This window comes from Euprymna scolopes, chromosome 12, assembly GCF_053919585.1.
Source record: "Euprymna scolopes isolate OS-2025 chromosome 12, ASM5391958v1, whole genome shotgun sequence".
Lineage (NCBI taxonomy): Eukaryota > Metazoa > Mollusca > Cephalopoda > Sepiida > Sepiolidae > Euprymna > Euprymna scolopes.
Window position 1 is genome coordinate 49979785 of NC_136493.1, and position 26633 is coordinate 50006417.

The 26633-nt window shown below is 35.7% G+C and overlaps 1 protein-coding gene across 4 annotated transcripts in view; it reads right to left on the minus strand.

Moving 5' to 3' along the window:
* Positions 1-26633, minus strand: part of LOC145291281 (uncharacterized) — a 682583-nt gene that overhangs the window by 96342 nt on the left and 559608 nt on the right. For all 4 annotated transcript variants that reach the window (XM_080136928.1, XM_080136924.1, XM_080136927.1 and 1 more), the window contains exon 13: positions 11661-11846. In XM_080136928.1, the coding sequence (XP_079993054.1) occupies positions 11661-11846 (186 nt within the window). The remainder of the gene's footprint in view (positions 1-11660; positions 11847-26633) is intronic.

The following is a 26633-nucleotide window of genomic DNA, read 5'->3' on the forward strand; positions in this document are numbered from 1 at the left end:
TTGGAGGATCAATGTCCTTGCTGCTTCGGGTGATTGGAGACTGGATAGAAGGTACCAATCAAGAATCCATCCTCGACAATCAGCCCGATATGTGTGGGGTCAGGAACTGGTCCAGTACCTGTCAGACACAGGCATGCCACCTAAGTATTGCATAGGAAGTCCACCCTCCTTGGTAATACCCCCTTAGCTTTCGGGTGGGGCAAGTTTATTACTTGTTACCTGAGGCGCCCCTACTGAGGAATGTTGACGAGGATGTCTAGGCAGTTTTTGCTAGGCAAGAGTGCCCCTCCTTTAGGAGTGCTGGCTTGACATCTCTACTTACTGACCTTGTGTCACATCATGCTGTGGTGGGCAGAATTTAAATATCTACCTTCACGCAAAAAGGCAGTCATTAATGGAAGGATGGTATTATGACAAATAACTGGATACAACTCACCTTTATGCTAAATTAATGAAGCATAGTCTTATGACACTGATACAACTACTACCATATCTCCCTCACAAACAAAGAGGAGATAATACCTGGGAGGATGGTCTTATGACAACAGAACAGATACTACACTACCTCCATCCCCTGAATTGAGCATTGAAAGATAGTGCAATAGTACATTAATATCAGTAATAGTATGGTTTCAACTTTAGATGGACATACGAGATCTCTATTATTAATAGACTGGCAGGGTTATTCAGCATTGCCTGAGACAAAAGTGTTACATAAATTCTATCCCTCTCTTTTTCCCCTACCCCATTTCCTCCTACCCCTTTTTCTTCTTCACCCAGCCCATTCCTCTCTCTGGACATAGACACACACACACACATACATCGCTCCCGTGAGTCGATGGGTAAAACTGCTGATTGTCAATGCGATGGTTCTAGGTTCAATCCTTGGCTTGCAAGAGGTGCTAGTCTATCGGCACTGATGAGTTGTGATACAATAAAACAGTACTGTATGTCGATGACTACAAATATATTTTAAGCCCCCCTCTTTGGGTAGAGCACTGTCATAAATAATCTCACCTACTACTTAACTGGCTGAAAAATGCGAGGCTCGAGGCTCGCTGTTTGTTTGTAAATAAGCGGTTTGAGCACTATAAAAGTGGTGGACGAATGTTTGTTTAAAATAGATATTTGTCAAGGTTATTTGCGGGCACTGCTCCTGTGGGTCGATGGGTAGAACTGCTGACTGTCAATGCGATGGTTCTAGGTTTAATCCTTGGCTTAGGAGAGGTGCTAGTCTAGCGGCACTGATGAGTTGTGATACAACGAAACAGTACTGTATGTCGATGACTACACACACACACACACACATATATATTATGTTGCATCATATTTTACCTATTGTATCACAGTGTCTGCATCTGAAATTTCAACCTTTTCTTTCTTGTGATGATATTAAAAAGATTTAATCCGGCCTCAATAAACCCAACCCAGTTGCTTAAGGCAATACTCTTTCTCTTTTGTCGACTAGAAAAAAAAAAAAGAAAAAGAAAAAATATATATATTATGTAAACTATTCAAACCAACAAATAAAAGAAAAGCACTCGCCAACTTACAAAACTAAATGAATCACAAAGAAAAGTAAGCCTCTCAAAATTAAATGAAAACCAAGAATAAAGGAACAAGAAACAGAGCTAAGTATTAAAACAAATTAAAATACTTCACTTTATTTTTTGAAAATGACCAGAGGAGATTTAATCGCCGACATAATAGATTCACACAGTGATTATTTTTAAGTAATTATTTAAATTTAATTTTAAGAAAAAAGAATTAGAAAGAAATTAAAAGATTTGCTTGATTCAATTTTTTTTTTTTTTGACTAGATAACCCTATCCGGCGTTGCTCGGGATTCTTTTGGTTCAACAATTTTATTATTATTTTTATTCTTCCTCGCCCCATTTCCAAATTGCTATGCAAGGTTGAGCATTAAAGAATCTTAAAGAATAATTTAAATCACACATCCTCCCCACCCCCACCCCAAAAATATAAAGGATAAAGGTAAGGTTCGATCTACAGAAAGAAAAAATGTTAACGTAATCCTATTAAATTTGCAGAGAGAGAGAGAGAGAGAGAGAGAGAGAGAGAGAGAGAGAGAGAGAGAGAGAGAGAGACTGGAGGGAGAGAGAGAGACTGGAGAGAGAGAAGGAGAGACTGGAGGGAGAGAAGGAGAGACTGGAGGGAGAGAAAGGTTCGAAAGGATAATGTAGACAATTGTTTTTTAGTGAAGCACACTGGTTCCCATTAAATCACCGAGGTTAAGTGACGTTGAAAATGGTCAGTACTAAATGGGTGACAATTTTGGAATATAATACCAGGTGCTGTATATGCTCTCATGCTTTGAATGATTTATGTGGGGATCACAGATTGGAGCTCAGTCGAGTATCTACTATGAACGTAGCGATACAATATATATATATATAGAGAGAGAAATATATTTCTTATTTTAATTTAATGCAAATATCACACACAAAACACACCCACACACCATGTAAATACAATGGTTTTGAATTGAACACATATTCAATAACCCGTGTCGATAACCATTAAGCTACTTTCATCTGTCACTTCACCTAACAGCACTCTAAGAAAGTCTAAACAAATGGTCGATTATATAAGCATAAAGAGATGACAGAGAATATAAAGAATCTTTTGTCTGAATAAAGTTTATTAACCAGAAATTGAAAAGAAGTTTATATGTTCTTATTAAAATTTGGAATTGGGAAGTGTCAACGTTGACATGACAAAAATATATGACAAGAGAAAACCCTGAACTGATAAATCCATTGGTTGTGAAAGTTCCAAGAAAATATGAAAAGAAAGGTCAATCATGAAAAGGATAAGGAAGTTTAAAAAATAAAATGTAAAACTTGAAAATCTAAAACGTGTAAAAACAGTGTTTAATCTAAAATAACAAGAAAGAAGGTAATAAAATAAAGACTGTTCTCTTTGAAGTGCTGTCATAAACTGTGGTTAACAAATGACTGATTTCAGAAGATCATTAATGAAGATCAGTAAAAAGAATCCAAAATAGATTGTTGAGGCACACCAGCATAGTTACTATATGCTTAATGCTTCTACCTATCAATAACTTTTTAGAAACCTATCAAAGATTGGTTTGAATCAAGAAGGTATTTAATGGTTGCAAAAACATTGTCAGATATTCCGTAGCAAGCAAGCATGTTCAACAACCGTTTGTGGCAGGTTATATCAATATGACGTGTCAGGAGTTATTGCTCTTGAAATAAAACCTCCCCCCTTTCAAAAGATTCACCAATCATATGTGATAACGCCGTTAGTACATCAGCAGTTGATATGGCAGATAAGTCAATATTGCTTTCGCTGGAATGGTTAACAACTGCTTGATTTATCACAGATTCAAACAACTTAATCATAATGCACAAGAAACTGATCAGTTTGAATCAAGACCGATTGGTTTGAATTGAGATGCAGCAGATCGATCGGTTTGAACCAAGATGCAAGAGGTTGATTGGTTTAAACCAAGATGCAGAAGACTAATCGGTTCGAATCGAGATGCAGGAGACTGATTAGTTTAAATTAAGATACAGAAGACTGATCGGTTCGAATGAAGATACAGAAACTGATCGGTTTGAACCGAGATACAGAAGACTGATCACTAGAGCTGTGACAACAGCATATTCTTTGCATTCTTTTGACTCTCAAGTATATATCTGACACAGTTAGACTCAGCTAATCACCCGAGAACCACATCAGTCAATATAAAAAGATATAAGATATTAATGGATATATACTCAAGAGTCAAAACAATGAAAAGAATATTCTGTTGTCAGGGCCCTACTGATCACTAGTATTTTAAAATGACAATCTTGGTTTGTCGCTTGTGACGATGGCCGTGATCATTTAGTTGTTTTATAGACCTGGAGGTGGCTTGTCAGTCTGATTCGAGCTCTGAAGATTCTCCCACATGTAAGGAACCTGTGGGATGATTCTGCAGGAAAGGTGCCGATTGCTTTGTTTCCTCTCGCATTCCTCAGTGCATGCAGATTCAGCTGAGTGTTTTCAGATGCAAACGAAAAAAGTTTTTCAAGGAGATAAAAAGAAGCAACTTCTTTTGCACTAATACTGAACAGTTTTGAAATCCTATTAAAACCCTTTTAATATGCATGAATATACATTTTACATACAAGAAGCACTGATACATGTTTCTTCCGGGAGAATTTCCCTCTTCAAGAACCCGGATTTAGATTACTTTTTCGGATTATACCTTTGGTGCCTTTTCAGACACATTAGAGACATTGAAATCTCTTCTGGATTATTCTGCATGTGAGTAAAATGGATATTAACTTTTGTTTCATTTAATTATGGATTATTATGGATTATTTTCTAAGAATTTGAGTTGATTAAAATTTGAACTTTCTTATTCTTCTTTTTCCTTTTCTTACTCTTCTCTTACTCCTTCCATGCTTAGCTTGTCCTTCTTTATTCATATTTTAAAATCATTTTTTTTTTATCAGAACATTATTGTAAATTAAAAAAAATTTTTTTTTTGCACAATTTAAAATTTTTGGATTTTTTAAAAATAAGTTTTTAAAGTTAAAATTAAAAAAAAATATTTTTATAAATTAAAAAAAGTTTTCTTATTTCATTTTCTTATATATTGCTTTATATATTTTTTGAACCTGTATAGTTTTTCCGTCAATTCTCTTTTTTATCCCCATCATATCACCCCTTAAAAAAATTTTTTTTCAATTCTAATCTCAAAAACTTTTCCCATTTCTAATCTGAATATTTTCAAAGTCAGTGTAATCTTTTTATCTTGACATTTGCATAATGCCGGCTTTTTATTCTCTTTTGATGAGAATCATTTAGCTCCGAAATGCCATGGCCTAAAGATGTCTCTCCCTTATTCCTCTTTCTGTATCATTTATTAACTTAATAATGTAATAAAGTTTACTTGTAACTTTACTTTTTATCTTCTTAACTTATATATATATATATATATATATATATATATATATATATATATATATATATATATATTTCTTCACCTACACTATACTTGCAACCATACGTAAATGTAATAATTCTAAGCCAATAAGAAGAAGAAGAAGAAGAAGAAGAAGAAGAAGAAGAAGAAGGAGACGGAGAAGCAGAGCCAATACACGGAACTGGCCAGAGAGCTTAAAGGGGTCTAGAAAATGAAGAATATCAAGGTACCATCACTAATAGTAGGAGCACTAGGAACAATACCGAAAAACTTTCAAAAAAGAATGAAAGAGATTGAAATCAGGCTTAGAAGATACAACGAATAACAATAATGAAAACTGCAATAATACTAAGGAAAACTCTTGAATGCGAAAACTAACATATGAACTACAGACACAAACTAGACATACAGAAACGGCTACAGAGGTAAAACACAAAGGAACATCACATCATGAAAAGTGAAATGGTATAATTTTAGAAGAGCGAGAAAATGTTTGTACTGGCCAAATATGAATAATGACATGAGAGACTATGTTTCAAAATGAAAATATGAAGTAGCCTATTCATCAGAGCTCTTAATGGTCCATGCGATTCCTGAGAGGCCCTGGACAAAAGTAGGAGTAGATCTCTTCAAGTTTACAGATAGGGACTATCTCTGCACAGTTGGTTACATGAGCAATTTCTGAGAAATTAATCATCTTTCAACTACACAGGCAAAGACGGTGATCACTAAACTTAAACACCACTTTGCACAACATGGATTACCAGATCAGGTATTTACTAATAATGGACCCCAATTCAGTAGCCAGGAGTTTCCAACCTTTGCAAGAAAATGGTGTTTTATACACGCACCTGTCAGTCCTTACAAAAGCAAGGCAAATGAAAAAGTAGAATCTGTGGTAAAGATGGCAAAGAACTCTTCTGGAAAGCGATGAATGATAAGTCTGATTCATCCCTAGCGATGCTGGAATATGCCAGCTAAACGTTTCTTATCACTAACACAAAAGCTGATGTCCAGAAGAACAAAAACGCTTCTTCAAACCAGAGAAAATATACTCAAACCAGAATAACTCAAAAATTTAAACAATATGATTAGGTGGGAGAGCAGGAAGCAAGAACAGTACTTAAATCACAAAGTAAAACCATTCCAACCTTTGCACCTCGGAGATGTGGCGCAGATGAAACCACACATAAATGATCAGAAAGTGTGGAAGAAAGCCATTGTATGGAGAAGACTGGACAAGAGATCATACCATATCAAAGTTAACAGAGAGCTATATCGACAGAATAAGACAGATTTGAAAAAAAAACAAAAAAAAAAACAAAAAAAAAAAAAAACAGAAGAACCTCCATTATCATCACTGGTCTACCAGCCATACCAATTGCACAGTGAGGTACCAGATACAAAAGAGATGTGACCGCCAGACATCTCAACAACAAAATGATGAAAGAGAAAGACCGAGCCCAACACTATCTCCATCAAAACCAACCCCAGAAAGGATGAGGAGGACACGTTGGAAAGACTAGTAAGAAATCTGGCTAGGTTCAAGGACAATACACCATGGATTGAGTCAAATGTGAAAAAGGCAGAATAATCCTTGTTAGGCAAGAGGGTAGTCAAGCCCAATGAATGCCTACGTCACTATTTTATTTTTGTCTGTTACCTTTTATCAGATCTTTGTTTAAATTCTTTTGATTTTTCAGAAAAGGGAAAATGTTGCATGAGGAAGTAATTAGGGTTTACATCGCCTTGAGTTGTAGTTTGCCCTGAATAAAAGAAGCAATGATCCCACACGTGTTTATTGTATTTTATTGATCACTATCCACATATAAATAATAATGAAACACACACCAAATAAGTGAGGAGGATCAAAGAGGTTGTAAAGATCGAGAAGAGAAAGCACTAGCCAGACCTCTGCTGGTTGAACGCAAAGAGGACTGGGACCTTGGGGAGACTTACTCCCACTAAAATTTTAGTGAAGACCAATGGTTGCTGCCAATGAGAAACCAATGGTACTGCAAAAATAGGTCAGGGGCTGGTTCTTGGAATACAGCATGGGATCTATTAGATTAGAGAATCTATTTTGGACCCTGTCCAAGGGGGAGGGACTAGTGGTCGGTGCACCAGCCCAGATATGGCAAAAATTATTCACACAAGGCCAAATGGTGGCTTTGTAGAGATATAGAGAACTGTTAGGTGTAAAAGCTTTTCTATCCTGATAGAAGAAGCCTACCATCTTTGTAGCAGACTTGGCAGCATCTTCTAATTTATTTGCTCCAAATCATGTTACCTGTGAATGTTAAGCCGAGAGGTTTGTGGACACACAGGTAGGGTGCTAAATTTTTTTATTGCATTTTCACCTCAAACAAGGCACAGTGCCACTTTGATGTAGGGGGTTACTATCTGGGATATTTGTAGGGATACTATGTAAGGAGTTGAGCAGCAAGATGTCCATGTTACACTTGAACTTCTGCATGTCAGTACAGTCAGAGAAGCAGGAACCTGGAAGGGAATTCCAAAGACTAGCAGCCTTAGGGAAGAAACTATTAGAGTAGAAAGCTTTCTGGCACCTCGGGATCTCTACTGGGAAGGGGTGGGATTTAGCTGCTTCTCAGGTTTGTCGGGGTTATTTACATCAAGGGGGTAAAAGGGCTTGTAGTTCGTCAGAGCACCTACCATTAAAATACGAGTAAAACAGGCAGAGGGATGCAAGATTTTATCGATGAGACTGAGGTTGAAGCTTAGATGACAGTTTAGTACTTATTAGGTTAGCGACTCTCTTTTGAACCCTGTCTACGAGTGAGAGACTAGTAACAGATGCACCAACCCAAATGTGACAACAATACTCCATACATGGGCGAATGGTGGCCTTGTAAAGGTATAGGATACTCTCAGGCGTAAGTAACTTTCTAGCACGGTAGAGAGAGCCTATTAGAGTAGAAAGCTTTCTGACATCTGGGGATCTTTACTCTGTGGGGTTAGGGTTTTTGCTGCTTTTCAGGTTATTTACATCAATGGGGTACAAGGGCTTGCAGTTCGTCGGAGCACTTACCATTAAAATACTTGTAAAACAGGCAGAGAGATACAACATCTCGTCGATGGGACAGAGGTTGAAACATAGCTGATAGTGCAGAAACTTATTAGGTTGGTGACTCCTTTTTGTACCCTTTCTAAGAGTGAGAGACTAGTAGCAGATGCACCAGCCCAAATGTGGCAACAATACTCCATACATGAGCGAATGGTGGCCTTGTAGAGGTACAGGATATTCTCAAGCATAAGTAACTTTCAAGCACGGTAGAGAAAGAGCCAACGTTCTTTGCAGCAGTCTTGGCAATGCCCTCGATGTATCTGTTCCAACTCATGTACCTGTGAATGTTAAGCCGAGGGGATTAAAGTAAGTATTTTCAGGTAATGTATCATTAGCCATGGCTATTAGTGGTCGAGAAAGTTTCTTGTAGTTATTAAAGGAAAGAAGCTTAATCTTGGCAGCATTGAATGTAACCATCCATTTTTGTCCTCATCTCACTACAGACTAGAAACCTTCCTCTAAAGTTTCCGCCATTGCTTTGGATATGTGATTCTTTGTTTTCCCTTCGTGTCTGTTATAGAGCGTGTTGTCATCAGGAAATATACCCATCTCAGAGACAATTTTATCAGAGAGGTCATTTATGAATATCAGGAATAATAAAGGTCACAGGATCAACCTGTAAAGTACACTCGCATTTATATTGTTTTGATATACGATCATCAAGGACAACCTCTTATTTAAGAATTTATTAGTTATAGCAATCGGTGGTTAAAAAGGTTTTGTAAGAATTCATGTTTTCCTTTTGCTAGAACTCCTGGATCGATCATGTATTACCAATATTATTAGGTTGGTGCAAAAATAATGTCGTTTTATGACTTTCAATTATATATCACGAGGTTGCTTGCTCAGTAACCGACAAGGCTAATCTGCTTGCCAGCCGGTTTGCCTCGAACTCCACACTGAACCCTTCCAACCACTCCCCGCCTGACTTTCCTTTGTGGACAAACGCCACGCTAGACGATCTAAAAATCACCCCCTGCTCAGGTACACACTATCATAAAAAACCTTGACACTTCAAAAGCATATGGACCTGATCTCATCCCAGCTGTGCTATTAAAAAAGTGCTCAGCCGAAGTAGCTCCAGTTCTCTCCAAGCTCTACAACAAATGCCTTAATGAATCATGCTTTCCGGGCTGTTGGAAAACTGCTTCAGTGGTACCAGTATTCAGGAATTCTGGCGAAAGAACTGACTCATCTAATTATCGCCCCATTAGCCTCCTCCCACTTTTCGCCAAAATATTTGAGACCATAATTAACCATGCTCTAGTCCGGCACCTTATAAATGCTAAACTTCTGACTGACAAACAATATGGATTTAGACAAGCCCGTTCCACAGCTGACATCCTCACTGTAATCTCTGAACGTATATACCATTCACTGGACAAAGCGGGGGAGGGCAGAGCGGTAGCTCTAGATATATCTAAGGTTTTTGACAGGGTATGGCACAAGGGTCTCCTCAGAAAATTAAATCATACGGTATCACTGGTAGAATACTTAACATAATTTAATCCTTCTTAGATAAGAGAAAAATCCAGGTTGTCCTCAACGGTCGTATATCTAAACATTGTGATATAAATGCGGGAGTGCCTCAGGGGTCTATCCTTGGACCTCTATTGTTCCTAATATTTATTAATGACCTCCCCGACAAAACTGCCTCTGAGATGGGTATATATGCTGATGACACCACACTCTATAACAGGCTTGACAGGAAAACAAATGAACACATATCTAAAGAAATGGCAAAAACACTAGAGGATGACCTCCAATCTGTAGTGGAATGGGGACATAAATGGATGGTCACATTCAATGCTGCCAAGACTAAACTTGTTTCCTTCAATAATTACAAGAAACCTTCTCTGCCACCAACAGCAGTGGCCAGTGACTCCCTGTCTGAGAGTACATCTTTCAAACTGCTTGGCCTAATGTTCACAGGAAACATGAGTTGGAACAATTATATTGAAAACATTGCCAGGGCTGCTGCGAAAAAGGTAGGCTCTCTCTACCGTGCTAGAAAACTACTGACACCTGAAAGTATCCTGTACCTCTATAAGGCCACCATTCGCCCATGTATGGAGTATTATTGTCACATTTGGGCTGGTGCATCTGCTGCTAGTCTCTCGCTCCTAGACAAGGTTCAAAAGAGAGTCGCCAATCTGATAGGCCCTGAACTGGTATCTAAGCTTCAGCCTCTGTCCCATCGACGAAACGTTGCATCCCTCTGCCTGTTCTTCAAGTATTTTAATGGTGAATGCTCTGACGAACTGCAGACACTTGTGCCCCCACGACATAGACACCCTTGACAAACCCGACAGGCAGCTAAATCCCACCCCCACACAGTAGAGATCCCTAGATGTAAAAGATCTTTCTACTCCAGTAGTTTCTTCCCCAGAACCGCTAGACTCTGGAATTCCATTCCAGGTCCCTGCTTCCCTAACTGTACTGACATGCGGAAGTTCAAGTGTAATGTGAACCGACATCTTGCTGTCCAAATCCCAACATAGTGCCCCAGTAGTTGCTGCCCCTGATAGGAGCCCCCTACACCAAAGTGGCAATATGCCTTGTTTGGGATGAAAATGTAATAAAAATATCTAAAACGACATTATTTTTGCACCAACCTAATATATACAGGGTGGAACGATATAATTGTCGCCCTAGAAAAGATTCCATTTCTGTTTGATGAAACCAGAAATCTTCTTTTTTTTTTTTTGTTGCAGACCATCTACTACTTGGCCAATTGTGTACAAATCCCAAGAGCGATAGGGGTCTTCTATCATGTCTGAAAGTGACATAATGTCCAATGAGCGAGATCAGAGATGTGCCACTGTACAAGCCATGCTCTCTACCAATCCCAGTTATGACAACAGGACCATTTCCAGCACCCTTAAAATGCATCGCTGGATTACCATGAATAACAGGAAGATGCTCAGGGTGATGAAAACAAAGTTTCCGGTGATGGTTATGGTCTCTGGTGTGGTTTCAAGTGAGAGCCACATCATGCCACCTCACATCTTTGAAGTCAGCTTGAAAGTCAACACCAAAGTATACCTGGATGTGCTGAAGAATGTGATGATCCCCTGGTGCTATGAGGTGGCCGCTGACAGACCCTAGGTGTGGCAGCAGGACTTTGTGGCGGCCCATATGTTCAAAGAGACCCAGGCTTAGTGTCAGAAGGAGTGGTACAACTTTGTACCCTTCTTTTACTGGCCTCCCTCCTCCCTCGACCTGAACCCACCGGGCTACATTTGGTCATACGTCGAGAGCATCACGAACATGACCTCACACAACATCCAAGCCAGCCTGATCACCACTATCTGCTGAGTATGAAAAGGCATGCTCCCAGTTCCGGAACTGTATCGAGGCCATGATTGAGGCTGAAGGCGGCTACATTGAATAGATGTCAGCTCTACTACATAATCAAGTTACCTGAATTTATTTTTTCAATAAAAATTTTTAAATAAAGCTGTAGTGTTGTTTTCTTCAGGGCGACACTTTTATCGTTCCACCCTGTAGTTTCACCGTTAAGATGGAATCATCTGAAAATTACAAAGCCTATCTGATGAGGAATGAGACGATTAAAATTTGAAAAATATAAGATTAAGTTCTACTTACCATTTCTACCATGGTTCTGATGTCTGGAAGATAAAGGTTTGCCGTTAATATCGCGAGCGCATTTGCTGGCCGACGATTGTTCTCTTGCTGTATTACATAATCTGAACACTGTTCGTTCTGCAGTTCTTCATCAGAAATAAGACCTGGGCCCCATTGTGGAGGGGTGGTTGTTAATTTTTTGAAACGCTACAAGGTAAAAACAAATGACAGTTCAAATCATTTGATGGAATAAAGTTATAACAATAAAGACGAACACACAAAAGTCACCAGCTTCAAAGTATATTAGATGTTTCCCATATCAAACGTTTCGCAAAGAGAAAAGAGCTCGTGTTCATAATTTCTGATTGTTTTAGTTAGAATTAATTTGGGAAAATGATGAGTTCGATGTAAACAAAATGCGATAAATAATTGTGTGTAGTTGATAAAAATGGTTTTATGTTTTTTGTTTTTTTTAATTTTATTAAATGAGGAACCATTTCAATTTAAAATCTATTTAGTATTACGCATGCAATCTGAAAAAAAAAACACATCTGAAATTTGTAAATGATGTAATAAATACGAATACATCCGGGTTACCCACACAAGAATATGATTGTCTGCTGTATGTCATAAATACGGTTGATGACTACATCCTGGGAGAAACGTTGAAAATATGCTGAAAGGCTAAAACTTAAGTATGTTACCAGCTATGACTACAAACAACTATGTTCACTAACTAGACTGTATTACTCGATTACTGTAGCCAAGACCACCCGGCTACTTCAAACAAAATATGTCCGTCTCCCGGGACGTATCCGTGAATATTATTGAGATTTTTTACAAAATAGAACTGAAAGTAGTGCATTTGGCTCATCTTTTATTTTTGTACCGCTCCAGGCGGAAAAAGTATTAAAACGTTCTTTCCCCCTATTATTGAGCAATATTGAATTGATTTTAACTCTAAAAAGTTCTTAATGTCATAATCTTTTAATTATATGTGAGCAACTAATTTGTATGTGACTAACTTATTTGTATATGTGACCAACTAATTTGTATGTGTGAGCAACTAATTTGTATGTGTGAGCAACTAATTTGTATGTGTGAGCAACTAATTTGTATGTGTGACCAACTAATTTGTACATGTGAGCAACTAATTTCTATAGATGAGCAACTAATTTGTGTGTGTGACCAACTAATTTGTATATGTGAGCAACTAAATTTTGTGTTCGTGATCAAGTAATTTGTGTTTGTGAGCAACTAATTTGTGTATGTGAAACTAATTTGTATATGTGTGCAACTAATTTGTATGTGTGACGAACTAATTTATCTGTGTAAGACAACTAATTTGTACATGTGAGAAACTCATATGTGTGTGTGAACAACTAATTTGTGTATGTGAGGAACTAATCTGTATGGGTGAGCAAAAAATTGGTATGTATGAGCAACTAATTTGTATGGGAGAGCAACTAATTTGTATGGATGAGCAACTAATTTGTGTGCGAGCAACTAATTTGTATGGGTGAGCAACTAATTTGTATGGGTGAGCAACTAATTTGTATATGTGAGCAACTAATTTGTGTGTGTGAAACTAATTTGTATATGTAAGCAACAAATTTATGTACATAAGCAATTAATTTGTATATGTAAGCAATTAATTTGTACATGTAAACAACTAATCTGTATGGGTGAGCAAAAAATTGATATGTGTGAGCAAATTATTTGTGTTTGTGAGCAACTAATTTGTGTTTGTGAGAAACTAATTTGTGTTTGTGAGAAACTAATTTGTGTTTGTGAGAAACTAATTTGTGTTTGTAAAAAACTAATTTGTGTGTGTGTGAACAACTAATTTGTATATGTGAGCAACTAAATAGTATGGGTGACCAAAAAATTTGTATGTGTAAGCAACTAACTTGTGTGTGTGAGCAACTGATTTCTATGTGTGGGCAAAAACTTTGTATGTGAGCAACTAATTTGTATGTGCGAGCAACTAATTTGTGTGCAAGCAACTAATTTGTGTGCGAGCAACTAATTTGTATGCGTGAGCAACTGATTTCTATGTGTGAGCAACTAATTTGTGTGTGTGAACAACTAATTTGTGTGTGCAAGCAACTAATTTGTGTGTGCGAGCAACTAATTTGTGTGTGCGAGCAACTAATTTGTTTGTGTAAGCAACTAATTTGTATTTGTGAGCCACTAATTTGTGTGTAGAGAGATTAACAAATTCGTAAAAAAGAAGGATTAAAAACTGACAAAGAGTGAATTTTTTGTTTATTTTGTTATGGCGTTGGATGAACAGGAGCTCCTTCTGAAGTTTGGACTGTCATTTTTACTATGAGAGAGTCACATATATTTTTATTTCTTTATGTTGTGATGTCCATCTTACAGATAACAATAAAGCCTTCCGCTTACTATAAAGATGTGAAAAATGTCTCTTGGGATCATGTGAAAGTCTTGTGTAAGTGACAGTCGGATTGACGTATAACTACTCTCTTAATTTCTTGTATTTACTTTTTTGATCAACATATTTTGTTTCTCACTAAATTCCAACTTCCGAACCCTGACCAGTCCACAACAATTACACACACACACACACACACACACACACACACACACACACACACACACACACACACACACACACACACACACACACACACTTAATACGTCGTATATCATATATTATCACCGATTACAAATTTTCTATTGATAATTGTGAACTTGTCTAATGATAATGGTAAAAAAATGGTCAATGTTTGTAGGAATTTATGAAGGACCTCAAAAGATATATGTAATAGTTATCTCCCCTTTTCAGGACTCTTCACTGACATCATTTCAGAAATAGAAAAGAGGTTTCATCAAAATCAGTATGAAGTTCATGTGCAAAACAGTTAATAAAAATAGAACGTGAACGCCACATGCGTTCTCTTAATCCTTGTCTTTAATCTTGTATCAATAATGCTATTATATGCATATATATGAAAAAATACTTAAATAATCATAACTCAAGTTTCTTTGTACTTCTTCACTGAATATCATGTATAAGCTTAATGCACTCTTTTGTCTTGAATATTTGGTAATTTAATAAAAAAACTATTGAATAATTTAGCAATGTTCAAATAAATATACTTAGAAATTCAACTAATTTAGCAATCTAGATATCTATTTTTAAAAAAATATATATAATAGGATAGCGTGTATGTTGCTTATTTTGTGTGTCACGCTTACATCCGAGTGACTGTCGTTTAATTGTTATGGAATTCCATTTCTTGTAATAAATAATTTTACCAAGAATTCTTCATCAGTCTTGGTTTCGATGTCAGTTTGGGTTTCGATTATGGCCGAGAACACTTAAGTCATCTATTTACTTTTTAAGTAATTTTATCAAGAATTCTTCATAAGTTTTGGTCTTGGTTTCGATTATAATTGAAGGAACAAGTTATATATATATATATATATATATATATATATATATATATACATGCACATATTTTTTCATAAGTTTTTGTTTCGGTTTCAGTTCAAGCTGATACACCCAAGTCATGCAGATATATTTTTTTTATTTTTAAAATCGCAACATATATATATATATATATATATATATATATATATATATATATATATATATATATATATATATAGTAAGTTATGAAAATATATTTGGCAATGAAGCTACACAGAATATTCCATGACAAAATCTGCAGCAATTAAAATATCATAATTAAGCGTTTGACCATGCTACGCTGGGCGTCCCTGCTAGCTTAGATAAATACTTTTGCAGTTTTAACAAAAGAGCTACAATAATATCAAAGCGTCTCCATTTATGCTGAACATTTACTGAATGCGAATACCAATAGATTACATATGAAAGATTCCCCTATGGAATTTCCACAAGTCCCACTGTGTTTAATAATAACAAAATGCTATACAACTCAGAATATAAAAGTTTGTTATTTTCCTTGATTTGTTTAATTCACATGAAAACAAATGTCATTGATTCAGCATTTTTAAAATTATTAATTTATGTAAGTCTGTACTAACATTTATTTTTCTTGGATTAATTTAATAATTCAGACTACTGTTTTCATCGTAAGTAGAAAATAATACAATATGCCAGTACATGTAGAAATTTAGACGACCATGTACATTATGCCTAAATGAGAAATTTGAGATTTGAAATTTCAAAAACACTCGAAATCTATTAAACCGTAGAAACGAAATAGCAAAAAACTGTATACACAGAATAAAATTTTATTCAGAATATAATAAAATTAATTACACATATACACATACCTAACTTTACAAAAATAGAAATAAAGGAAAGTCAGCTTGTTTGTCGATTTGGGTCTGCAATAACTTTCTTTCTTCAAACTCAATATTTAATTCTGACTATCCCATGAATTACGGCAATTATTGGTCTCTGTTCTTAAAATAAAAAAATTAAATTCCAATCGAATTCATTAATTACGAATTATATCCATCCTGATATTTCCGAGCAATTTTCATTTTCCAATCATTTATTTATTGATCACCCAACAAAATACCTGCATTTATTATGAATACATAAAATTTAAATTATGCACAAAATCAGGTCTCTGGGTAAGTATTTAATCAATTCTTTTAATTTTTTGCATTAAGATTGCGATTAAGAAAACGTTTACTTTTTTCTGTATGAATGTATGACATGCATTTTTTTAAAAGTAATATTTAATTCGGCTTGTAAGAAATCGAGTGTTGTTGTTTGCAACAGGTGGCGATTTTTCTTCAGATATATAAACATTTATTCGTAAGTGAATGTTTAAATATGAGAATAGAATCAATGTTATGTTAGCCTTTAGACAATAAAAAATTGGCCGCTAATCTGTTTAACAGACGTCCCTGTATTCAGATAAAAAGAAAAACTTCGTGAATGAATGTTGAAGTATAAAAATAGAAATAATGTTTTGTTTTGTTTTTTTTGGTAAAGACATGGCGTTTTTTTTGTTTTGTTTTGTTTTCAAGCATAAACGATCTGGTGATCATTGTTTTTAACAGACACCAACGTATTTCTTCATATTTAGCCAAAGCAAAATATTTAGAAAGCATGCATACGCTTTCTAAATAATTATGACGTTCGTGTTATCTCACTGGCCATGAGATGTATCTTTGCAAGCACTCTGACATCTGTGTTTATACAGAAGGGTATTTTAAGACATGTTTTAAAAACGAATTTAGAAAGCTACCATAAAAGTAGATGTTGCTAGTCTCTTTATAATCTATCACTATTTGCATGGCAGGTGCGTAATTGAGCTCCAACCTTTTGTTTTTCCTTGTGAGACATTTACAGCAAGAACTCGCCTTATTACTGTTACAACGAAACTTCCATGGGCAGAACTTCTTTGTATGTGGAATACGTTATCATGTAACTGCTTTACTGCTGATTACACCGTGGCCATCTCCAAATCCAATGTAAACAAATTTTTGTCATAAACTACTCCATCAGTATTCAAATGCAGTTCCTACTCGGAAATTGGAAAAAAAATCAGAGGTTTTGGGGGATTGGAATCTATATTGGAAAAATTTATGCCAATTTTCCGATGCCAAAAACGATTCTTTTAATTGTTTTTTTTTTTGTTTCTTTCTTTTTGTTTATAAGAAAATTTTTACTTTGCTGGTACTTAGAATCATAAATATTTGCCGATTTTAAACACCAGTAAAATTTAAATACACAGATCACCCCCTTCATATTTTTACATTTGCCAAAACATATACACACGTTACATGAAGTTGTTGGTTGGTTGGTTGTTTTTGTTTTACAGCATATCAACCCTTTTCGGGTTATTTAATGCCGAATCCAAAGATTTTGAAAAAAATTTTTTTAATAGAATATATTTGTTGTTTTCAAGTCGGTTTCTATTAACCCATAGTTGGAACCCTAACAGGTACTACCACTCCGGGTCAGAGTGGACCTGGGAGCAATGGTAATTAAAGGGTGGCTCCACACTCCCCAAAGCCTACAAGCTGGGGCCTCACCACTGGATATAGTTTAAGGTCATATCCAGGACCACATGAAGTTGTAAAGTAATCCGAAAAGACAACAAAACCGTTAACCTAAAATATTGGAATCGTCCCATCACTAGTTCATACAACCATAGTTCTGACAATCATGCAGACTCATTAATCCTTATTCTCAAGCGGATCTTGCACTTTAAAAGTGGTAAGCTAACACAAAGAGAGATATGTTTTCTATTATAGCAGCATAATTATGAAAACAAAACACACTGTGGTGGTGGTGTTGGTGGTGCAAAATAGGGAAAATGCATTGAATTGAGAAAGAGACGAACTACGTGTTAAATTGAATTAAACGAACTAGGATTTATTTTGTGAAAAAACAAGTGAAAGAAAAGGGTACTACACGTGTTTAGTTTGGCGTGCGTCTCTTGCCATTAGCTGGTGAGGAGGAAAGTCTATTATAGTATAGAGAGAGAAAGAGAGAAAGTCAATCCAGTTTGGTGTGTGTCTCTCGCTGTTAGCTGGTGAGGAGGAAAGCCTATTGTAGTATAGAGAGAGAATGAGAAAAAGTCAATCCAGGCCATGGAGATAGAAAACGTATAAAGTGTACATACTGTCTGTTAGCTCGTGCCCCATACATAGTAGCAGGGGACGCGGCTGGTTTGCCGAACCTCTCAGCTTGAGAGCTGGTCCGAAAAGGAAGATGTTGCTTATTGCTCTTGCTTTTATAATTGTTTCCGGTGGTCTTTTGCGCATGTGTGGATTTCCTTTGAAAGGGAAGTGACGTTGTCCATCTGTGCATACATGTGCGTATGTTAGCGTGTGTGTGTGTATACACGTGAATGTGAGTGTATGTACGTGAACGTGAATATATCTACATGTGTGTACATGTGCGCGTATGTTTGTGTGCGCGTATGTATATGACAAGAAAAGTGGCTTGAAATGTGAACGCGTGTTTTTGTGTGAGACTAGGAAAGGCTCCCACAATCCACACACACACATATATTGAGTTAGATGATTGATAATTTATAATTAAAAATTAAAAATCGGTTTCACAAGGAAGAACAAACACTATCAATAAATTGTACGATCGTTTCGGAAACGATGTTTTATTGAAATAGACAATAAGTCTTGGACAATAATTTTTGAAACAAAGTCTCCTCATCAGCAAAGATATTAGGTGTTTTTTTTTAAAGACACCAAAAATAAAACTAGCATTTTTAGGTAAGGCTGATGTATCTGGAAAATATTTAAAATATAAAGGAAAATTTTTTGATGTTGAAAAACAAAGTAAGATAAAATTAAAATAAAATTAAAAATAAAATAAAATAAAATGGGGTTGAAGAGTAATGTTGAGAGATGATATTTTTATAAAGATTTTTAACAAAAATATATATACCTTTTTAATTATTCGCCTTCTAAAAGTCGTAATTATCATCGTCAAAGTATTCATTTGGATGGTAAATGTAGTTTATGAATGCTTGAAATTATATATATATATATATATATATATATATATGCATGTATATACATGCTTGTGGAAAAGGTATGCTCCCAGTTCCGGACCCGTATTAAGGCGGTGATTGAAGTTGAAAACGACTACATTGAATAGATGTAATCTCTACTACATAATCAAGTTATTTAAATTGATTTTTTCAATAAAAGTTTTAAGATAAAACCGTAGTGCTGTTTCCTTTAGGGCGATACTTTTATCGTTCCACTTCATAATAGTACACCCTGTAGTAATATGATTAATTAATTTCATAATTATTTTAAAATATATTACTTTACATTAAATCGTAACATACATCTTGTAAATGTTCTGAAATTGTCAAAATTTGTTGTTTATTTTAGACTGACCTACTGAAAATTTTTTTTATCAAACGAATGTTTTCATTGAGTTTTGTTTTAAAATGAAGCACTGAGTCAGTCTCTAGAATTTTCTTTTCATGAAACGAGTACAATAAACTCACAAGAGTTAAGAGTGGAAGGAGTAAGTTTAGAAAACGTTTGCAATTACTAATCAGCAGAGAGTTATCACCGTCGACCAAGAGACGAGTCTATCAGAAATGTGTTTGCGGTATGATCATGTATGGGAGAAAAACTGACCAACTGTTAAGGAGATGCGTTCAAGTGAGAATGATTTGCTTGGTTGTTTTTGTTTTACGGCATATCAACCTTTTTCAGGTTATTTAATGCCGAATCTAGTTATTTTGAGGAACGATTTTTAATGGAGTATATTTTTTTTTTACGTCAGATTCTATTAAACCCAAAGTTGGGACCCTAACAGGTACTACCACTCCGGGTCAGAGTGGACCTAGGAGCAATGGCAATTAAAGGGTGGCTCCACACTCCCTAAGGCCCGCAAGGTGGGGCCCCACCATCGGATATAGTTCTAGGTCATATCCAGGACCAATTGAGAATGATACGATGGATATGTAATATAAGTCTTAGAAAGAAGTTTAGGTCTCATACAGATTACATCTTGCTTTTTTGTTGTTGTTGTTTCATTTGACTTTAGTTGAAATTGATCTCTATATGAAACACACAGATATTCGAATGTTCCATTAAAGTTCTCTTTTGCATCTCAAGCACTGAGTTAGTAAAGAAGTTGATAACATACTTTTCATCTCCCTAATTGATCATTTTTATAGTATATGTTTCTTGTAGTCTATTGATCTTTACGAATACCGGGACAAGAATACATCTAGTCTGGTAGAGTATCCAACTTCGTGCTGTTACTTGAGGTAATACCACTTAGAGAAAGTGCACGATTCATCGTAAAAAGCCAGAGTGAAATAGTCATACCAAAATCGTATTTGGACCGAAACGAATTTTATGTGATTCTAAATATTTAGTCAGGGTTTACTTGTAGAGAAAAACATCCTCATGCCAGGTTGTCATGACAAACTCCTGTACAGAGAGACCTTAGACACTTGAGGACAGTGTCTAGCAAGTATTAAAGTTCTCTTCAATAGGAATTCAATTTCCTTCCTATAGGGATTCAACACGCAGCAGAAAATAAACATACTTTTTTGTTTGTTTGTTTTATTTTCTTTCAGCTGAAGTTCTCAGAAATCAAAGGGCTCCTTCCTGGAGCTAAAACTTGATCTCTACATGAGATCCATAGATATTCGAATATTCCAGTAAAATTCTTTTTTACCTCTTAAACACTAATTGATCATTTTTATATGTTATAGTATATGTTAAATATATACTGTGTCAATCGCTTTATTGCAGATTAATAAAATATTAACATTTCACCAAATATACGTCATAACAAAATGAAAATGACTCCTTTAAGTTTAGTTATTTCCCAAAATTGTATTCAAATTCATGCGATATTCACGAAATTATGACATTTTATTCTTTATCGAAGAATTTCCACTGTCCATCGCTTTATTACAGGTCTCTTAAAATGTTGTTTTAGGGCAAAAATACAATGTCTTATCTTGCGAACTTTATTTTTTATTATATTTTTCTGTCGAAGAATAATAAACAAAAACATATCCTAGGTATGGCCCTCATATAAATTAATCATTTATTGACATATCCACCATTTTTTAAAAAATAACTTAAAACAACCTTTTGTCCTGGAGGAAGACAATTCTTTGATCTTAAAAGGAGTTATGGCTCTACTAACAACATCAACTATGTTCCGCCACAAAGCATCCTTTGAAGTAAATTGCTTTCCTCCCTCATAAACTCCTCTTTTTAATACTGACCAGAGATATTCAATGGGGTTAAGGTCTGAAGAATACGGTGGACAGGTCATGAGAGTTTCCCCAACGAATTCCATTCAGGAAGGATGCAGTCATCCCAAGCGACTGCATCCTTGGTACATTGTCCTGTATAAAAATCATCTGAAAGCGACGTGACCAATGGTAGGTCATCTAGCCATGTTGACAAATGATTATCCAAAAAAGCCGTGTACACAATTGCTGGTAAGTTTTACCCCTTTTGGCGCTCTGAATGGTCCAACCAAATTATCCCCAATGATTTCCGGTCAAAACATGATGCCTCCACCTCCTTGTTGTTGATGAACTTTGTAACGGGTCGGCGTTCTATTCGGGTCCCAAACTTTGGTCCATCTATCCAGACCGCCAAGAGTAGTATGGGCCTCATCCCTAAATAGGACCTGTTGGAAATTCTGTGTCCAAGCCATTCGTTTTTTCCCTATGTTGTTTGCTCAATGGAGGCATTGGAAGAGGTTTGATATTCCTTGCAATCTCATTCAACACATTGTATCGGGCCTGCCTGGATCTTGGAGAGATTCCAGCTTTTACAAAAACGAAAGCACTGGTGCTGTTTGTGTTTCGGTTGACTTCCCTATGAATTTTCTGAATATCACGATCTAAAAGTTTTCTCCTGATGCCCTTATTTTTCTGGAATTGGTGTTCGGGTTGTTCAAGAATGCAGCTAAGGTTTTTGGATCCCTTTCCAGTTCCGTGGCATAATTCTTGATGGACAATCCTTCTACGAGTCCAATTATCCTTTGCTTTTCGATAACATTTATTCGACTGATTTTTTGGCATTGTAAGAGATCTGCAATAAAGCGATGGACAATAAAATTTCTTTGCTAATAAATAAAATGCCATAACTTCATGAATATAGCATAAATTTGAATAAAATTTTAGGAAATAACTAAACTTAAAGCAACCTTTTTGATGGTACAATTTTCATTTTTTTGTGACGTATATTTAGGGAAATATTGATATTTTACTAATCTGCAATAAAGCGATTGACACAGTTTAGTGCATCTTTCTTTTGGGTCTTTTGATATTACTGGATTCCAGGACAAGAATTCATATAGTTTGACAGAGTATCCACAATTTACTCTCCCCAATTGACTATTTGAATATTTTATAGTATATCTTTCTTGTTGTCTCATTGGTCTTACTGGATTCCATGACAAGAATACATCTAGTCTTGTGGAGTATCCAGCTTCGTGCTGTTACTTGATATAACATCACTTAAGAAGATGCACCAAGCGTTGTAAAAACCAGTGTAGGTTATCCATAGTGGTCAGGTCTTATTTTGAATATGTGGTCAGGGTTTACTTGTAGAGAAAAGTATCCTCGTGCCAGGTTGTACAGAAAGACCTTAAACACTCGAGGACAGTGACTAGTAGACATTCAAGTTCCCCCAGAAACTTTTGATACTGACAAACGTTAATAAATTTCATCGAACAAACTGAATGTATTATTAACTTTTTATTGGCTAATAAGTTATTTAACGAAAGAAACTGTTGATTTGATATTATACTTACCGTATATTTTGGCGTATAAGGCGACCGTCAGATAAGACGAGGTACAAAATTGGAGCAAATTTTAATGAATTTATCATATATCGGTTGTATAAGACGACTGCTAAATCATGAAACCATGTTTGTTCAGCCCAGCCTAGAGATTGCAACACCCGGTATCTTATGAAATATTGGTTTTTAAAGATGATTTTTTAACTTTAAGGGTCGTCTTATACGCCGAAATATACGGTAAGTGTATTTTGTAATACGATATCAATACCAAGTTTTATCGAATACTTCTGAGATTGCTGAAAGTTAACTTCATACAAATCCTTCTACCGCTCCAGTAGATATCTCACTGCTGATGCAATTCTCTATCTATATAAAAGCCAAGTACGTCCAAGGATGGAGGAGTTCTGCTGCCACATCTGGGCCGAAGCTGCTAAAAACAGCTTATCTTGCCCTGACAGAGTACAAAATAGACTTCGTAGCTTAGTGGGGGATGCCCTTTTCTCTTGCCTGCAACTTCTCTCCCACAGAAGAAACGTTGCGAGTCTGCCTTTGTTTTATCGTTATTTCCATGGCAAGTGCTCATCTGAGCTCCAATCTCTGGTCCCCTTTCGCCAATCTTTCACAAATAACACCCGTCTAGCTGAAACCACTGTCAATAATTTTCCCCACTCTTTATCTATGCCTAAATCAAAACGTAGATGCCTTGAACAAAGCTTCTTTCTTAGAACCGCACGCCTGTGGAACTCTCTTCCGTTTGCCTGTTTCCCACCTGACTACAACTTGGCTGTCTTCAAGTCCAAGGTAAACAAATTCGTGATAAACCGCCTCTTAAGTAATCCAATTTATCAAATCTCCACTACTAATGATTACTACGACACTATCCCATTGATTACTGTACACGCAATAACCCTTATCCTCGAGTGGTCTCTGGGCCTTGATAAGTGGTGACTCCCATGTAAAAGAAAAAAAAATCTACTGAATGTATTATTAGACTTTTTGCTTTTATTTGTTTTTATTTTCTATTTTATTTATTTTACGAAAAAGTTATTAAGAAAATATTGATTGCCGGAGTAAGCTATAGTCACTAGAAGTTCCAGGAGTGGGCTGAAACCCACAGGAGAAATCTGGTGTATCTGGAAGCAAGCTGAAGTTAAACAGGTTCGGGAATTCAAGAACTGTGGTGGCACATCGCTTTCTGGTCCCCACGGCGACAATAAGAGTCAAGTCGAGATGGGGATGCTCCAAGCTCACGAGCTGAATTGAATATTTGCTGTGAAAGCTGCTGGTTTTATGGAGACCCCCGGCCAGTGATGGTGTCGCTAAACAACGAGTGACTATAATTAATTTCACACCATATTATTCAGTTAAAAGTGTCTTCGATGTTTATCAACTGTATTTATTTTAATTTAGGTTTGAAATAAAAGTCCTTGCTTTTGTGGAAGATGAAGCTTTCGTGTTTTCTCTTTGTTATTTGAACATTGGTCATTGCTATTTTTAGCACACGTAGTCGTAGCGTATTTCCGGGCGTGTCAGGTTTCATTTTTTAAATTTAATGAATTTAATTTCGTCTTTCTTTTTTTCACTTATCGTTTAGTTTTGTCTTTTTCTTATCGAATATTTTATTTTCAATGAATTCAAGTATAATAGTAACTTTCTGTCTCTTGACAGTTCTGCACCTAGTTTGGTTTATTACAGCGTCTGCTGTGGTTAACCAGGTGTAGGCCTGGGCAGGTAATAAGAGAACCTTGGTTTGCTCAGTTATCAGGATCCTCTTCCCAGCGTTGCAGGCAGACTTCAACGGAAAGCCAAGCCAATAGAGTCGGTGCCAGCGCAGCTGCAAGAGCTGCCGGAAAGATGTTGCAGAGCACCACCATCTGCCTATCCAGAACTCCTGACCGGATTTTTTGTTGGAGTTTACTCACTTAGCCATTGCCTTTCCCAAGGCATCCACAAGGCAGTGGGGGGGGGTATTTGCTCATAGCTGGGGGATTCTTCATGGTACACAACAAATAACGAAATGACCAAAATAAAAACAATTTTTTTTTTTACCTTCAGTCACTGTTGTTGTTGTTGTTGTGGTGGTGGTGGTGGTGGTGACAGGAATTAAATTGCGAAACCATATCGAATGGGGTAAACCAGCCATTGTTTAAATAAATTTGTAAACTTAATTTATTCAATTTATTCTTATGAATTCAAATACTGCAGTAATAAACGCTATTCAAACATTTGAATTAATAATAATAATAATAATAATAATAATAATAATAATAATAATAATAATAATAATAATCTTTTGAATTAATTAAATTTACGACTTTATTTAAAAATGAAAGCAATATAACACGTTGTGGATCACTCACTGAGTTGGGCTTAAATTTTTTGAATCAAGAAAAAAGTGAGTTTGCAAAGCTAGTTAAATTGAAAAAAAAAAAAATTAAAATTGACTTCTCCCACTTTCTCTCTCTGCAAGTATGGGTTAAATAGTATTACTGTCAGCGGTGATATTTACTTTTGTTTATGATGAACTATTCCAATATTCTTTCCTTTCTTTATTACTTTTGCCTTTACGATTGTTGAGAGTAAAAGAGAAGCAGGCTAGTAGATAACATATAGAATAGATGGGAAGGCAAACAACATACATTGAAAGAGGGTGAAAGTGATAGATAGAATGTTAGAATATTCACTTGATGAGTTAATTGCAAATTACGGATAATTAGAACAAGTAAAATAAAAGTTCTTTTTTTCTTAAAGCATAACTCAATCTGCAAACCAAAGAATATTTTAGCATGTATTTTTCCTGATTAAAATATATAGGAAAAGCCTTAGGTAAACAAATGTTGATTAACTCATTTTTTAATGCATTAAAGAGTCACCGTTTATCAAGAACTAACTCTACTCGAGGATAAAGACTAATGCGTTTGTCAGGTGGACGGTGAGACAACATCGTGAGGAGTGGTAACGATGGCTGAGACTGGATTTGATTATTTAAGAGGACGATTAAACAAGAATTTGTTTACATTAAACTTGAAAGAAATCATGTTGTAGTAAAATGAGAAACAGCCCTGTTGTATTACGTTTCACAGACGAGTAGTTCTTGCTTTGTTATAATAATAAAGTACTATATTAGTTAACATTTGCAGTAATAATCTAGTGCTGTTCATCTTGGTGTTATGAGGTCAGGCTGTTTGCAGATACTGGCTTCCTAACCTAAAATGCACCAAACATTGATGTTATAGTTTTCCTTACCCTTTTCAAAACTCAATCATGTTCTGCAAAGTCAAAGAAAAAAGTAACAATTTCTCTCTACAAAACAACCAAACTAAACACCATGAATAAATAACTATTTATATATTAATATAAAAAAGTTGAAGCATATATCCCCCACCCCCAAATTACTGGATTTGGCAGTAAATAATCTGAAAAGGGTTGATATACCGTAAAACAAAACAACAAAACCAAAAATAGTAATGTCCACAGTAAAAGTATTAAACTCGTAATAATTAAAATAACTATAGCAGGGCGAAGAAAAGACTTACCTGGATTCCATTTAGAAAAGAAATCTCGTTTAAAATGATTTCTTTTAATCGTAGTATAAAGATTTTGCACCCCTTTTTTTTTTAATAAGGGAAGAAATGTTCTTGGAATGTAGTATTTCACTAATTCAAATAAAGTTCTGGTGCCAACCAAAGAATATCAGAACAATGGAAGACGCAAATATGGAAGCCGAAAGGGAATAAAACCATAATTCA